This window comes from Drosophila teissieri, chromosome 3L (assembly GCF_016746235.2).
Source record: "Drosophila teissieri strain GT53w chromosome 3L, Prin_Dtei_1.1, whole genome shotgun sequence".
Classification (NCBI taxonomy): Eukaryota; Metazoa; Arthropoda; class Insecta; order Diptera; family Drosophilidae; genus Drosophila; species Drosophila teissieri.
This window is the reverse complement of record NC_053031.1, coordinates 4,668,076-4,682,937: the sequence shown is the minus strand read 5'-3', so window position 1 is coordinate 4,682,937 and position 14,862 is coordinate 4,668,076. Positions and strand designations below refer to the sequence as shown.

At 38.0% G+C, this 14,862-nt stretch overlaps 6 protein-coding genes across 6 annotated transcripts; all 6 read right to left on the bottom strand.

Moving 5' to 3' along the window:
• Positions 1-274: 274 nt before the first annotated feature.
• Positions 275-4,397, bottom strand: LOC122617745 (protein lethal(3)malignant blood neoplasm 1). The gene is made up of 6 exons (XM_043793721.1): positions 4,359-4,397; positions 4,192-4,300; positions 2,193-2,336; positions 1,672-1,839; positions 817-879; positions 275-735 (listed from the first exon to the last, which is right to left on the bottom strand). Exons 1-6 carry the CDS (start codon positions 4,389-4,391, stop codon positions 275-277), a joined length of 978 nt encoding a protein of 325 aa, XP_043649656.1. The 5' UTR covers positions 4,392-4,397.
• Positions 4,398-6,786: 2,389 nt separating this feature from the next.
• On the bottom strand, positions 6,787-7,508 carry LOC122616390 (larval cuticle protein 65Ag1-like). Its single transcript, XM_043791830.1, has 2 exons — positions 7,170-7,508; positions 6,787-7,108 (listed from the first exon to the last, which is right to left on the bottom strand). The coding sequence occupies exons 1-2, from the start codon at positions 7,292-7,294 to the stop codon at positions 6,910-6,912; spliced, it is 324 nt and encodes a 107-aa protein (XP_043647765.1). The 5' UTR covers positions 7,295-7,508; the 3' UTR covers positions 6,787-6,909.
• A 153-nt stretch (positions 7,509-7,661) lies between these two features.
• LOC122616391 (endocuticle structural glycoprotein ABD-5) lies at positions 7,662-8,413 on the bottom strand. The gene is made up of 2 exons (XM_043791831.1): positions 8,226-8,413; positions 7,662-7,967 (listed from the first exon to the last, which is right to left on the bottom strand). The coding sequence occupies exons 1-2, from the start codon at positions 8,357-8,359 to the stop codon at positions 7,781-7,783; spliced, it is 321 nt and encodes a 106-aa protein (XP_043647766.1). The 5' UTR covers positions 8,360-8,413; the 3' UTR covers positions 7,662-7,780.
• Positions 8,414-9,338: 925 nt separating this feature from the next.
• LOC122616983 (larval cuticle protein 65Ag1-like) lies at positions 9,339-9,845 on the bottom strand. Its single transcript, XM_043792603.1, has 2 exons — positions 9,670-9,845; positions 9,339-9,608 (listed from the first exon to the last, which is right to left on the bottom strand). Exons 1-2 carry the CDS (start codon positions 9,792-9,794, stop codon positions 9,410-9,412), a joined length of 324 nt encoding a protein of 107 aa, XP_043648538.1. The 5' UTR covers positions 9,795-9,845; the 3' UTR covers positions 9,339-9,409.
• A 1,233-nt stretch (positions 9,846-11,078) lies between these two features.
• LOC122617045 (larval cuticle protein 65Ag1-like) lies at positions 11,079-11,558 on the bottom strand. Its single transcript, XM_043792705.1, has 2 exons — positions 11,422-11,558; positions 11,079-11,360 (listed from the first exon to the last, which is right to left on the bottom strand). Exons 1-2 carry the CDS (start codon positions 11,541-11,543, stop codon positions 11,162-11,164), a joined length of 321 nt encoding a protein of 106 aa, XP_043648640.1. The 5' UTR covers positions 11,544-11,558; the 3' UTR covers positions 11,079-11,161.
• Positions 11,559-13,531: 1,973 nt separating this feature from the next.
• Positions 13,532-14,097, bottom strand: LOC122615760 (larval cuticle protein 65Ag1-like). Its single transcript, XM_043790851.1, has 2 exons — positions 13,823-14,097; positions 13,532-13,760 (listed from the first exon to the last, which is right to left on the bottom strand). Exons 1-2 carry the CDS (start codon positions 13,939-13,941, stop codon positions 13,562-13,564), a joined length of 318 nt encoding a protein of 105 aa, XP_043646786.1. The 5' UTR covers positions 13,942-14,097; the 3' UTR covers positions 13,532-13,561.
• Positions 14,098-14,862: the final 765 nt, after the last annotated feature.

Genomic DNA, 14,862 nt, shown 5'->3' with positions numbered 1-14,862 from the left:
TACAATTTTAAATTCTGAATGTAAACTTTACGAAGCGAAAACAAATATAAGACGAACATCAGCGATGCCCACACACCGAAACCCTCTAAGAATTTAGTTACTTTAAGGCAAAAACTTTCAACAAAATAAAACCCAATTTAAAAAAAGAAAACACATTTTTCTGTTAACGTTGTATTTATTCGAAATTAACCAAAAATTGTTATGTACAGCATGGGGGAAAAAAGGTGCCTAGCCTAGTCTTGGACTGATCCACCGAAAAATTACCGTGTCACTACTATTCCTGATTAAACCATTTGAACTCGTAGTGCTTCAGCGAATTCTCCTTGGGCAGCGCCTCCTTGGCGTCCAATTTCCGCCAGCTGACGTGGGGCTGGAATCCGAACTCGTTCGCAATGTACTCAATGGTCCGCTGCACTGCATCCTCGCCGATTGCGAAGTAGCTACCCTGTTTGTCACCATTGCGTCCACCGGTCTCCTCGTGTCCATTGTAGTCCAGGACGTACTTGAATTTGTACAGATCACCCGCTGCACTTGATGCACTTCCAACGCCAGACCCGATTCCTCCACCGAATCCAGAAGCTTTGCTTCCAGGAGCAACTCCACCAAGTCCGCTTCCAGATCCAATTCCACCGCCAATTCCTGAAGCTTTGCCTCCAGCAGACGCTCCTCCAAGGCCGCTTCCAGAACCAATTCTTCCGCCTGGACCTCCTGCACCGAGACTACCTCCACCGTTGGCTAGTTTTTTTTTAAAAATTTGTTATTTTTAATTTGTATTTTTCCAGCTTATAAGGATAATTTCTGCTCAAAAGCACTTACAGGAGACACTTCCGGTTGGTGCATTCGCTGCCACTCCAGAAACTCCTGCGGCGGTTGCTGAACCTGATAAAAATCCCAAGGGTAATTTAGTAGTGACACAGACCAGTGTTTAAAATAGTTAGGAATCGTGTAAGCAGTGTAAGATCTTAGTGCAATATGTGTCCGCTAGATGGCTTATATATGTAGTAAGCAGTGAGATTTGTAATTATAATTAAAATCATTTAAAGAATTTAACACTTTAAGCTCTAACTATAACGGTAATTTATAATTAATTTGAAATGTTACAATTTTTACCCCGATTTGGCTTACTCAAAAGAGGTGTTTGGTGTGGGTTTAGTTGGAGTGTGGGTCTTGTCTTCGAATTGGCCACCGTTTTCGCAGAGGAAACTCCCGATCTATTAATGTTTTTAAGTCCCGCATTCGGATGTTGTGCTACGGATTGAATGTTACTGGCAAGTGGAACCGCCACAGGGCCAGGTATCCTGTTGGCATATGTGATAGCATGTCTTATAGCGTCCTCGTCCAACCGGATGTTCAATGGCGGATAAACTGGTGGTGCAAGCTTCTCGACCACGCCCACATTGTAGTCGATCTTTGTGCTGGCACTCGGAGATTGCGAATTGGAGGTCTGCGTGCTAACATGTCCGGTTACAGCCTGCTTTGTTGTGTAGTATGTGTTCGTTGCTAAGTTGAGACCAAGTTCGATTTGTTTAGTGTTTGGTGTATTCGTGTTTGTGTTGGAGGTTTGCAGTGCATCTTGGAGCAAGCCAAGACGACTTGCCACAGTCTGTGCAATGGACTCCCGGAAGGGCAACTGCACATTCAGGCCGATATCTGAAGAGCCCTCGGGCTTACCTGGTTGAACTGGAGCCAATGGCTGCGAAAGTGTGCGAATCTCCGTCTTGGGAGGGGACTTATTCAGGAAGCAACCGGAGCAGGCCTCCGTGTTGAAGTTGTACTTGGGCAGAGCCACAGGAGCTGAGGAGAGCAGGACCTTCGGGGTCGTTGTCACAGGAACACTTTCTGGGAAGTATTTAATATTTTAAATAATATTTTAATATAATAATATTTCTATGAAAATCCTTTGTAGAAAGTGTTAGCATAGCATGAAAGTCCAAAACAGTTTATTAAATTTAAGTTAAGCTTACTCTTATCAAACCAAAATCGGTCGGCTATATTTAGATCACTACGTAGCTTAAAAACCAGTATGGCTTTAAAGGAAATCATCTGAATGGAAGTCTGATTTCAATCGGGTTTATGATTTGAATTAATAAATAATATTATCAGGCACACAGCATATATTTCAGTGCTGTCATAGGTCAGATGCAGTTCGACTTAGATATTCCGAGTTGCTTAAGAACTCAGTCAATACTCACTTGGACCAACTGGACCCGCGTAGGGATAGCTCTTCATGGAGATTATCCGGAATTTGCCCTCCTCGTCGGTGGCGTAAACCGTCACGTGATAGATTCCATCGGCGGTGATGAACCCAAACTCGCCCATGATAATGCCGCGTTCATCTGTGAGTCGAGGAACAAGATGAGATTTGGCCAAACAGATTATATGTACATTTTGAATATGAATGCGAATTTTACGCCGATATGTGATTTTTAATTTGTTTGATAACCAGCCCCAAGCAGGCCCATAAAGATTAAGATCTAATAAACTGTATCGATAATGGCGATCATAACTTCTGAGCTGGTTTCTTAAACCCCCGCCGCCGCACCAAACCCCCCTTGGCTTTGAATTGATATGTTAGGCACCTTCCTACGCAAGAAAAATTCCTATGCTAAGGTGAATTTATTAATATGAATATCATATGGATGGTCTTAAAGAGGTGCGACTCTCACCGCAGCATCCTGTCCAGCCAGCCACCCACCAAAATATTCTCATTCGAAATTCTAGCTTGTGGCCTTTGTGGCTGGAAACTGGTTTCCACAATACTGGGCAACAAGTTTTAACGGTTTGCAACAATTGGCTTTCGCTTGTTTGTCTTATATTTAATTCAAATTTGGCTTCGCGTCACTTTCCCATTTGTCTCGATCGATTTCGTCCAGGTTTGCAAATAATTCTTTATTGTAATTTATTCTTTTGTTGTGATCAGTTTGAGTTTAAATTGTTCAACGAGCTGGGCTAAATAATGAAAACTATTAAGCTCGCATCAATATAAATTAAGAATATCGTTTTCTGGTTATAAAACACAAATAAAAAAGAATAATAAAGTGAACATATATTTTAGTGGGTAATAAAAATAGAAACAGATTTTTCCCATTATCAATAAATAATTTATTTAAAATTATTTTATTACTATTTTTAAAGTTTAATTTCCAGTAAATTATCTTTCGTTCACGTTTAAAAACCGGATGTTTGTAATAACATGACGATTCATAAAGTAGGCAAATAAAAATTCAAATTGTATTTGGTTAGGAAATATAATAAATTCGGTAACCAAAAATAAATTAGCAGTAAATTATTATTACGAGTATATAAGTGGCAATAACATATTATAGTAAAGTTGCGTATGATAGCTCCGATGTAATGCCCCGTAAACTAGACTTCAAAAGTTTGATCTAGATCAATAGATCTTTTCAATATTTAAACCATTTGAATAATAATGCTTCAAAGATGCCGAAGTCGTTTTTAGAGCTTTGTTAGGATACCGTTCATTCTCCTTTAAATTGTTATACAACAAACAAATGCCATTTTGCATGCACAACGAGTTCCTGAATTTGTTTGTTAATATGAACGTAATCCAAAATTTTTAGCTCAACTCTGGCATTTTATATGCCAGAATTATACTTATAAATATTGAAATGTGGCTGTTCTTTATGAAATTAGCATTAGCCAAAGAAAGAAAAACCATAAATAAGGCAAACATTTGTGTATTCGAAGAGAGTCTACATGTTATGCTAATCGGCCACGTTTCGTTTTCGATTTTCTGAAAACTTTATCACCGATTCAGCATAGAAATAAAAATCATAACGACCATGCATGCCATTTGGTTAAAATACAATGGACTTCACAGATGAGCCACATGTGTTTGTGTGAAGATTCCGCTAATTGCCATTGGAGGCTGGTATTTCAATTGCTGGTGACCTGTCGCTCAGGTGCACCGTGCACCCATCAAACGTGTATTGTGTGGCATTGCACAAGCCGCCACTCGCACTCCGGCTCAAAAGTCAAAAGTTATGGCTTTTTTTGGCTAATGCTGCCTGCTGGCTGCATTTGCTGCCTCTGCTGCATTTGTGCATCTGCTCCTAACGACTCTCGAGATGACGCATCATCTATTTACATATTTCGGTTTCGGTGTCAATAAATCGACGCACAGTAGTCAAGATATGCTAATGGTTTAATTAGCGTCATTAGCCAGCTCACCTCTCTTCTCCGCCCGATGCTGCTGCTCGTCGATGGTGAAGCCGAACTTGTAGGGACGCACTGTGCTCGCGGCCGAAAGGACATGGGTCAAGGTGCCGAGGTGGAGCAGCTTGAAAGGAACTCAATGAATGGCGGGATCAAACTTGGTATCATACTTGAGCACTTACAGCACAAACAAACGCTATCAATTTAGGGTTCATTTTGGAAATTGCTTATTTATTTAAATCGGTCACAAAATTTATTTTATTTTCACGCCCTATTTTAAACTGTCAGCGCGCGCACAAAAAACGCATAAATAAACGGGCGTTTATATTTTAATACAAATACACGATTATGAATATATTTCGATTTCAAGCGGACGGAAGACGCGTTTCTCACGGCTAGATTATCGGCTCGGAGCAAGCGCCTTAGAATGAAACACACCCCACGATGTTCGGCAGCGAATTGACAATGTTAATAATATTAGGTAAACATTATAAAACATTAGAGACGGACGCCTCTGCTGCCGCTGCTCGTTGGCCAAGTGTGCGTGCGAATCTCTGCGTTCTCAACGTTGTGTATTGGCCAAGTCGGATCGCAAAGCTGGTAGCATTGGCCACATCTCATCACACCTCTTGAGCGTCAGCGAAGCCTGCGCGTATAACTTCAAATTTCATGCAGTTTTCAAAGTTATTTATTTGATTATTTAAACTGCCTGTCAGCTAGTTCCAATATACTAAGTTATTTGCATCCTCGATATTTTGTATTTTTATACAAAAGCTAAATTCGTTTTTGGCTTTGCTAAATAGCATTTTTGCTGTTATTTCTAGACTTCCTGAGTATTTTTGATCCGGATTTTTTTCTTTGCAGGTTGATTTTGTCTAAAGTGCATACAAAAATTGTTATTATCTCTTTCTCGTATTTAGGTTAATAAAGAATTAAAAGAATGCAACTGTGAGATCAATTTTAGAATGGTAAAATTTCTATCTATCTTTTTATCTATTTCTATCTTTTCTAACCCATTTATACACGTTACTTGTAAAGTAAATAGGTATATTAGATTCGTTAAAAAGTAAGTAACAGGGCTAATAATAAGTAATAGGGCTAAAGGGTAATTTGTGACGGTTTCTATTTGTTAATTATTAATCAACTCCGATTTATTTGCAATCCAACTTGTTGAATCTAATTAATAGCCGCCAGGCATTTGACCTGCTTGATGAGCAAATTCGAATGCAATGAGGAAGATGTTTACACTTCTCTGTTTTCATCGATCGGTAATCAGCAGTCAGCGTATCTTCTGCCGGATACTGGAAGCCAATTGTAATTGAAATATTGCTGTCAAGTTCGGCGATGACTGATGTTGAATGCTAAAATTTGCATGTTAATTGCAAAAACAGTTGTCTTTCAATACGAGCATAAATGATGCGAGTCGAAAGAGACGCGTCACGAAGTTAATGTCAATTAGCATTTGGCGCCCAAAAGTATGCAAAGGTTTAATATAGAGTTCGTTGCCTAAGTCATTCGATAACAGTGCAAGCAGTACAGCTATAGCCTTAAAGTAAGCTAAAAAGTTTTCTAATATGTAAGAATGAAAATTAATTGCACAAAGTCGACTATGCTGAAAAAGTAGAACAAGCAGTTGTTTTAGTTTCAGTCCTTGAGAATTGAATCACAAATTGAGAAAAATTATATTTTTTGATATTATAAAGGCCCAAGAACTTTTTTTTTTGATTGCAGAACGCTATAGTCGTGTTCCTCGACTATCAGATAATATGAATAAAAACATAATTCATACATTTTTCAAAAGTGTGGACTGTTTTGGGCGATTTGTGGGTATATATATACTAAATTAAAATATTTATTTCTAAAACAAAATTTCAATTTTATAAGAATACAAATTCTTTTAAAATAGATTTTTTTCTGTGTCAACTTCTTCTTTTTAGGAATTATTTTTAAAAGAATTTTTTCAGGAGCAATACGTCAAATAAAATTGTGGTTTTGTATGCATAATAATAACCTTTAACTAGTTCGGTTGCTCGTTTTAAGAAAGTAGTTATATTTATCTTAACTACTTTAAAGTCATATCAAAATATTTGTTTTTATACCCGTTACTCGTAGAGTAAAAGGTTATACTAGATTCGTTGAAAAGTATGTAACAGGCAGAAGGAAGCGTTTCCGACCATATAAAGTATATATATTCTTGATCAGGATCAGTAGCTGAGTCGATCTGGCCATGTCCGTCTGTCCGTCCGTCTGTCCGTCCGTCCGTCCGTCTGTCCGTATGAACGTCGAGATCTCAGGAACTACAAAAGCTAGAAAGTTGAGATTAAACATACGGACTCCAGAGACATAGACGCAGCGCAAGTTTGTCGATTCATGTTGCCACGCCCACTCTAACGCCCACAAACCGCCTAAAACTGTATGTGCTGAAGACTCTCCTTCGCACTTCGAATAGCTGAGTAACGGGTATCAGATAGTCGGGGATCTCGACTATAGCGTTCTCTCTTGTTTTTTATACATTGGTTTCAATCCCACCTTGTGAGACAAAACACTTTTGCAATAAAACGAATTCATTTATAGTAAAATCTACATTTTTTAATATTCAACAAACTGCGTTCTGTAACTTAGGAATTTTTTCCTTTAAAAAAGGAAAACCGGATGTAGGTAAAAGTTGGGGATAACAAAGAGTTTTGTAGGACTGGCTGGCTTTAAAGCAGCTTACTGTGAAACTAACTTCACTTAGGCCTCAGGGGCAACGGGCAGATGAGCACCCTGGGGCTGGAATCCGTTCTCATCGGCGACGTACTGAACCTCGTAGGTGATACCATCATCGCCCACAAAGCGGTAGGATCCACGGACGGCGAGAGCCTCGTTCTCAGATCCAGCGTTGTTCAGATGACCCTCAGCGTTAGCAGCCTGTCCATCGGAAGTCTCCCAGCTGGGAAGGAAGTCAAAGTCAGTTGGGCATCCTTTTGGGTCATATCTCACAGGCAACTTACTCGTATTTGAAGCTTTCGGGTCCAACATCGGACTCGGACCGCAAGATTTGGGCATCTTGGCTAGATGAAGGAGGAGCAGCCAGAGCCACGGCGAAGAGGGCGACGAAGACAATCAGGAATTTCATGGTGATTGTTGGTTGGTGTTTTGATCTGCGGTTATCGAAGAGTTTGCGACGAATGGTAACTTTGGAGGGCCGCGTAAACCCTTTTATAGATGGCAAACTCTTGGCGATTATTCAAAGCGTGGCCGAACTAGTCAAACGTGTACAAGGCATAATCAGCAAAATCAATGTTAATGTGAAATGTCTGGCTTGGATTTCATTTTCGTTTGGAGTGGGAGCATTAAAAGGCCTAATATAAAATTTAAATTACACTATAGGCTGAAAAGAATCGCGTTCATAAATATTTCATTATTCAAATTTTGAACAATTCATTGAGCTTGTATTTCTAAAAATCCACCCAACCTGTGTGACGTCAATTAAAATCGGGAGCTTCTTCAAATATATAAACTTGTTTCTATATACTTTTCTAAGCCTACGAATCTTTCACATTGGATAAATGAAGTTAGCTTAATTATTCGAATCCGGAATCAATTTACATCTGGGTATCGCCTAGGCTACCAGCCTGAACTTGGGATGGTAGCCAGTCTCGTCGGCCGTGAAACTAATCTCGTATTTTTTGCCATCTGGAGCTGACCAGCTGGTCGATCCTTGGACAGACAAGGAGCCATCCTCTTCACCGGCTCCAGGTTTTACCTCTCCGGTCTCCGTGCGTGAGATTCCGTTGCTCGTCTCATAGCTGGAAAAAAAAAAGTTTGCAACGCAATGAAGATGACTTGTGCGACCATATAAAATACATATATTCCTGACCCGATAGCCGATTGCATATTGCAATATAAAATGGTTTTTCTAAAGTATTTTTTCTATTTATAAAAATTTGCATGAACATGAAACAAATATTTCTTTGAAATATAATGTTAACTATCTTAGCTTCCCATTATGGGACAATTAATGGCAATGATTCCTCATTTCCGCCTCACTCCTTGGCAATACCTACGCAAAGGAATATTTGTCGCCAGTATTCTCGCTCTCCAGCTTGAGGGTCTCCGCCTGGGCATCCTCACCAGCGGGCAAGGCCAAACAGATGCCAATTGCCATCAAGGCGACCAGCCACATGAAGTTCGATTGCATTGCGGGAACAATTAGTTTTCACAGTCTTCGTCACAGCCAACTGCACTTTACTGAGCTGCGATGCGATCGTGTGTTGCTGTTTTATACGAAACCTGTGGATTATGTCCTCATCGGCGAAAAATGCAAAATAATAAAAGAAATTAAAAATAAATAAATCAGCTAAAATGCAAACATTCAATAAAACACATTTTAATTACAGATGAACACTCTAAGTACCCTGCACCAATCGTGCAATGCAGGTATGTCCAGTGTGAGGTAATGTTTGCAATTACTTTGTCGACAGCCATTTGATAGACAGAATGACGTCTTAGCTTGCCATCAACTTTGAATTCTCAAATCTTATTGGTCAATTAAGGTAATCGTGAACATTTTTGTTTGAAACAAACAGAAAGAATGGGGAAAATTTGTGTTCAAAACGGTAGATGTTCATATAAAACAAAAACGAACTCAAGCTTAAGCGATGCCATCTAGTCGAGTTGCATTAAATTCTGTATTCTAACTCTTTGTTATTGTGCATTGTGATTTTGCCATTGTCATTTCTCATATAATTATCTAATGTTTGAATAAGTAAAAGCCCTAGCAGATGCTTGTTTGCGAAGATTTCTGTTGGTATATACTCGTACATTAATTATTAATAGAAAATATATGACTAGAAATCAGCAGTCCAATACGCCTGGAATATTCTAAGCATCTTCTTTAAATATCAAAGCATTTTACAAACATTTAATCGTTCAGGCAAAAATTAATGGCGTATAAGTGGTCAAGTCTACACGTCGTGGTGACCAGTTTCCCTTTTTCGCATATCTACATATATCTACAACCTTCCCTTATGTTAATCATAAGCTAAATATATTGAAATATGTATAAAGTATATGGAAACAAACACACATAAATTCAGGTAATTCTTTTTCTTTTAATATTTAACAATTGGAGTTGGTTGACTTAGTTCCCATCCTTCGAAAACAGGAATGGGATTGGTTTGGGGCTATTAACAAGGAGTTGGGAAGGATTGTATGGCTATAAAACTGCTCAGAATGTGAACAATTTCACTTAGGCCACAGGGGCAACGGGCAGATGAGCACCCTGGGGCTGGAATCCGTTCTCATCGGCGATGTAGTTGACGGTGTAGGTGATTCCATCATCGGCCACAAAGGAGTAGGATCCACGGACGACGAGAGCCTCGTTCTCAGATCCAACGTTGTTCAGCTGTCCCTCAGCTTGAGCAGCACTTCCATCGGAAGTCTCATAGCTGGGAAGGAAGTCAAAGTCAGTTAGGCATCCTTTTGGGTCATATCTTACAGTCAACTTACAGGTACTTGAAGCTTTCGGGTCCAACATCGGACTCGGACCGCAGGACTTGGGCATCTGAGCTAGATGAAGGAGGAGCAGCCAGAGCCACGGCGAAGAGGGCGACGAAGACAATCAGGAATTTCATGGTGATTGTTGGTTGGTGTTTTGATCTGCGGTTATCGAAGAGTTCACGACGAATGATGCTCTCTGATGGTTGTTACTCCCTTTATATAGATGGATGGCCGAACTTTGACGACCGAGCCCAACGCGGCCAAACTAGTCAAACGTGTAGTTTATAAAGCATAATGTGATAAATGTGTGAAATTGAAATCGGCCTAAAGCTGAATCGTTAAAAGCCCAATACGATATGTAAATCGACCATCTTCATATATATATATAGTTTGCATAGTTTCGCATTTGTTTTACAGCTGTTTTATCGTAGTTTCTGGTAAACTGTAGCTAAAAACCATACGAAAATCGTGGGAAAAGCTTTTAGCTCTACAAATACCATTTTAGAATAGGTTCTAGGAACTAACCAATACAAAGCTGTCTTTCTTATATATACATATTGTATATACATATATGTATACATGATCTCAAAAAGATTTATATAATTTAACTCGCACTCCTAAATTTAATTCTAGTGAGCGAAAAATCTTGATTACATTATTCCCAGTGGAAATCTATCGTTCCCTTATGTTAACTAATTTATTGACTAAATAATGACTCAACTAATTTATTGACTCAATGAGAAATTGATGTAATGCCAGTAATGCACCAACGTGATTCAATATTGATGATATGATCCCTAGAACATGGTGTTCAAATGTAGTGCAATGCAAACAGTATTTATAACTTCTACATATGTATAACAATAATTTATGATAAATTTGTACGCAGTATTTTAAGACAAGTACGCTTTGAATTTTGTATTCAAAAAAAGCATTGGAAGAAACTATCAACTAAAAATAATATATATCTAACGTGTTAGAGACCCACAGAGGAAATAAATAGTAAATTTATTAATATAGATACCATAAGTTATCAATGATTATCTATATGCATATACATAGTTTTGTTTCTAGAATCCATATCCATTATTTTAGGCCAGAAAATGTCAAAAAGGTATTTTAATTATTGTGAACTGCTTACATGTTGATAAGAAAACACTAACATAACCAAATATATTTCCAGATGTCCTAGTTCAACATTCAAAAATTTCTGTTGCTAGTTAGAAAAAAAGATTTGGGCTCCACAGATGTTTATTAATTCGATGTGCAATCCCACACAAAGTAAGTATTTTAAAGCGCAACAGACTTTGAATTGCCTAAATCATTTGCCACATTTCATTCCCCTTTAAAACAAATTGTTTCATGTAATAATTTTTTCTTTAATAACACTTTAGACTCATTGACTTAGATTCGGTTCTCCTTAATAAAAAAAAGGTCATAACGGGTTTCTTTTTCCGATTAACCGACATTAAAAGGGAACTAGTTAACAATTTTAAAAGACTTAGGCCACAGGGGCAACGGGCAGATGGGCACCCTGGGGCTGGAATCCGTTCTCATCGGCGATGTAGTTGACGGTGTAGGTCTGGCCATCATCGCCCACAAAGGAGAAGGATCCACGGACGGCAAGAGACTCGTTGTCAGTTCCAGCGTTGTTCAGCTTACCCTCAGCTTGAGCAGCACTTCCATCGGAAGTCTCCCAGCTGGGAAGGAAGTCAAAGTCAATTAGGCATCCTTTTGGGTCATATCTCACAGGCAACTTACCCGTATTTGAAGCTTTCGGGTCCAACATCGGAATCCAAACGCAAGATTTCGGTATCTGGGATAGGAGAAGGAGCAGCCAGAGCCACGGCGAAGAGGGCGACGAAGACAATCAGGAATTTCATGGTGATTGTTGGTTGGTGTTTTGATCTGCGGTTATCGAAGAGCTAGCGACGAATGATGCTTTCTGTTGGCCAGATCACATCTTTTATAGTTGGGCAGTCTCTTGATTATGCTAAAGGCATCCGAATTAGTCAAAACATAATGTGTAAAATGAATAACATTGAGTACAGGTTAACTCTGAATGGCTAAAAGCCTAACACAAAATGCAAATGAACAGATTCCACATAGTTAGTCGAATTTGTTTAAAAAAGCCTGTTGTTACTAGCAAATTTACATGGTGGTTATTAATATCCACACAAGAAATAAGGAAATTTTATTAATAGATTGCAATCTCAAAAGCAGAAAGTTAAAGCATCGATATTACGTTGAAATTAAATGAATAGTTGGTGAACAGTTGTCTTTCATTAAATATACTAATTTTATATTATATATGAATTTCATTACATTATGCACTGAAATGTGAATGAAAAAGCTCTTATACTAATTTTTTAATTCATTTCAGTAGTCTATTTATTCATTCGATTCATCTGCAATTATAGAATTCGAATTATAATTAATACAACTTCTATAAACAAATTAATTAATCACTGAATGATGGATTTATTTATTGAATCAAATCTATCTAATAAATAAAAAGCTACGTATAATTTTGCAGTAAATGTGTTTATTTAATATTAATTTCAATATTTTTCAATAGTTTTGTGCCAATTATCTTGACCTCGTGATAAAATAAACGACGAAATTTAATTTCTCTTTAGCAACATAATACTAGATTTTAATATATAGGCTTTAAATAATTGAGTATGAAACAAAAGCAGCAAATTTGTGGAAGTAATATATGTACGTTTTGAATACTAAATATACTTTGTTACCCACATTTCATGCCAATAAACTAGTTATTGACTAGCCCTTAAGTATGCTGTTAGAATATGTTAATAATGTAGTAATTTATATGCAGCCAATGCAGCCAAAGCCAATGCAGCTATGGCAGATATCCATCCTGAAGTTTAGTTTTACAAATTAAGCATACTGCATAATAATAATAATATACGATTTGTAATAAGTCAAAGAAAAAAAAGGATTAAGAATCGATCATCGGTCAGTCATTTTAAAAATTCAAAAAACTTACAATTATAAAACAAGAGAGAACGCTATAGTCGAGTTCCCCGACTATCTGATACCCGTTACTCAGCTAGTGGAAGTGCGAAGGCGAGTCTTCAACACTGACAGTTTTTTTCGGTTTGTGGGCGTTAGAGTGGGCGTGGCAAAAAGTTTTTTGGCAAATCGATAGAAATTTACAAGTCAAATACAAAAATGAAAAAATATCATAACATTTTTCAAATTTGTGGGCGTGGCAGTTTTGGGCGGTTTGTGGGCGTTAGAGTGGGCGTGGCAACAAGTTTTTTGGCAAATCGATAGAAATTTACAAGACTAATACAAAAATGAAAAAATATCAAAACATTTTTCAAAAGTGTGGGCGTGGCAGTTTTATGCGGTTTGTGGGCGTTAGAGTGGGCGTGGCAACATGAATCAACAAACTTGCGCTGCGTCTATGTCTCTGGAGTCCGTATGTTTAATCTCAACTTTCTAGCTTTTGTAGTTCCTGAGATCTCGACGTTCATACGGACAGACGGACAGACGGACAGACGGACGGACAGACGGACAGACGGACAGACGGACGGACAGACGGACATGGCCAGATCGACTCGGCTACTGATCCTGATCAAGAATATATATACTTTATATGGTCGGAAACGCTTCCTTCTGCCTGTTACATACTTTTCAACGAATCTAGTATACCCTTTTACTCTACGAGTAACGGGTATAATAATATTGTGAGAAGTCAGAGTTTCAAAACGAAATCAGTAAATTCAGGTTTTTTGACGTGGCTTTTAGTTCATAACTGGAGGATTTTGCAGTAAATCAATATGGACATAAAAAAAACTTGGTAGTTCTCTTTTTTCAAATCAAACAAGATCGTATTCTTTTATAAACAATTTATTTCAACTCTTTGGATGGCTTAAGCGACTGGGGCAACGGGCAGATGGGCACCCTGGGGCTGGAATCCGTTCTCATCGGCGATGTAGTTGACGGTGTAGGTGACTCCATCATCGGCCACAAAGGAGTAGGCACCCTTGACGGAGATGGCCTCCTCCTTGGTTCCAGCATTCTTCAGCTGTCCGGTGGACTGAGCAGAGGAACCATCGCTGGTCTTAAATCTAATAAAGCGTAAAGGGTAAGTAAGTATACAAATCCTCTTTTTAAAGATCACAAAACGTACTCATAGGAAAAGCCGTCAGGTCCGACATCGGAGTACTGCCTCTCAATCTGAGCTTCCTTGCTGAAGGAGCCGGCGGCGGCCAGGGCGAAGAGGGCGACGAAGACAATCAGGAACTTCATGTTGATTTTTGGCTTGTGTGCTGATCTCGAAGAGCAGGATGCGAATGATATTGATTGAGTTCACTTCCAACTCTTTTATACATAAATAGCGAACAAATCCAAGGTACCGTGACGCTTATCCAATTATCATAATGATCATAAAATGCATGATAACTAGTTCAGTTTTGCTCTCTACTCAAAACTCAATGGTGAATGTTTTTGGGCGTTGACATTTGTTTCAAACTAGTTTCATATTTTTTATGGCCATAGAGATAGAGACCAATTGTGGGCGAATATTATTATAATAAATTAATTGAACAGCTTTAAACTATAGATGCATTTGCTTATTTACATTTGATTATTATATTTTATTCTTTGAACAAGAGAAATTCGACCTCTTATCAATGAAGCCGTATTAAAAAAAATTCTGTCGCTTTGTCAGCCAACAATTCTAAACAGATGGGAAGAAAAGTAGTCCAGGTATGTCTGGTTAATCTGTTAATGCCCCAACAATTTGGGTCTATTTACTAGGTATTAGTGAATATTAATAATATTTTTAGGCAAGCTCAATTCGTTAATTAAATAATAAATTCGTTAATTAAAGAATATTTAAAACAGAAACTACAACAACCTTGTGTATTACCATCATTATTGGCGTGGGTGTGGATAAGGGAGTTTTAATTCCCTTTTTTGTAAACATTAATGATAAATGGTTTTTTAATACATATCTAAGCGTCTACTATAAAAATTGACTAAAGGATAAGTTTAATCATTGCAATCAAAAACTTCAAACACGCAAAATAATAACTTTAGTTATCCAATCATCGATTTCTATTCATTGCTTCAGAATGAGTAAAAGTTGTGTAAATAATATTTCATTTTCATTCATTTCAAGCTCACGTCTTGTGGCCCAAATAAGAAATTGAAAAACTGATTTTGTAT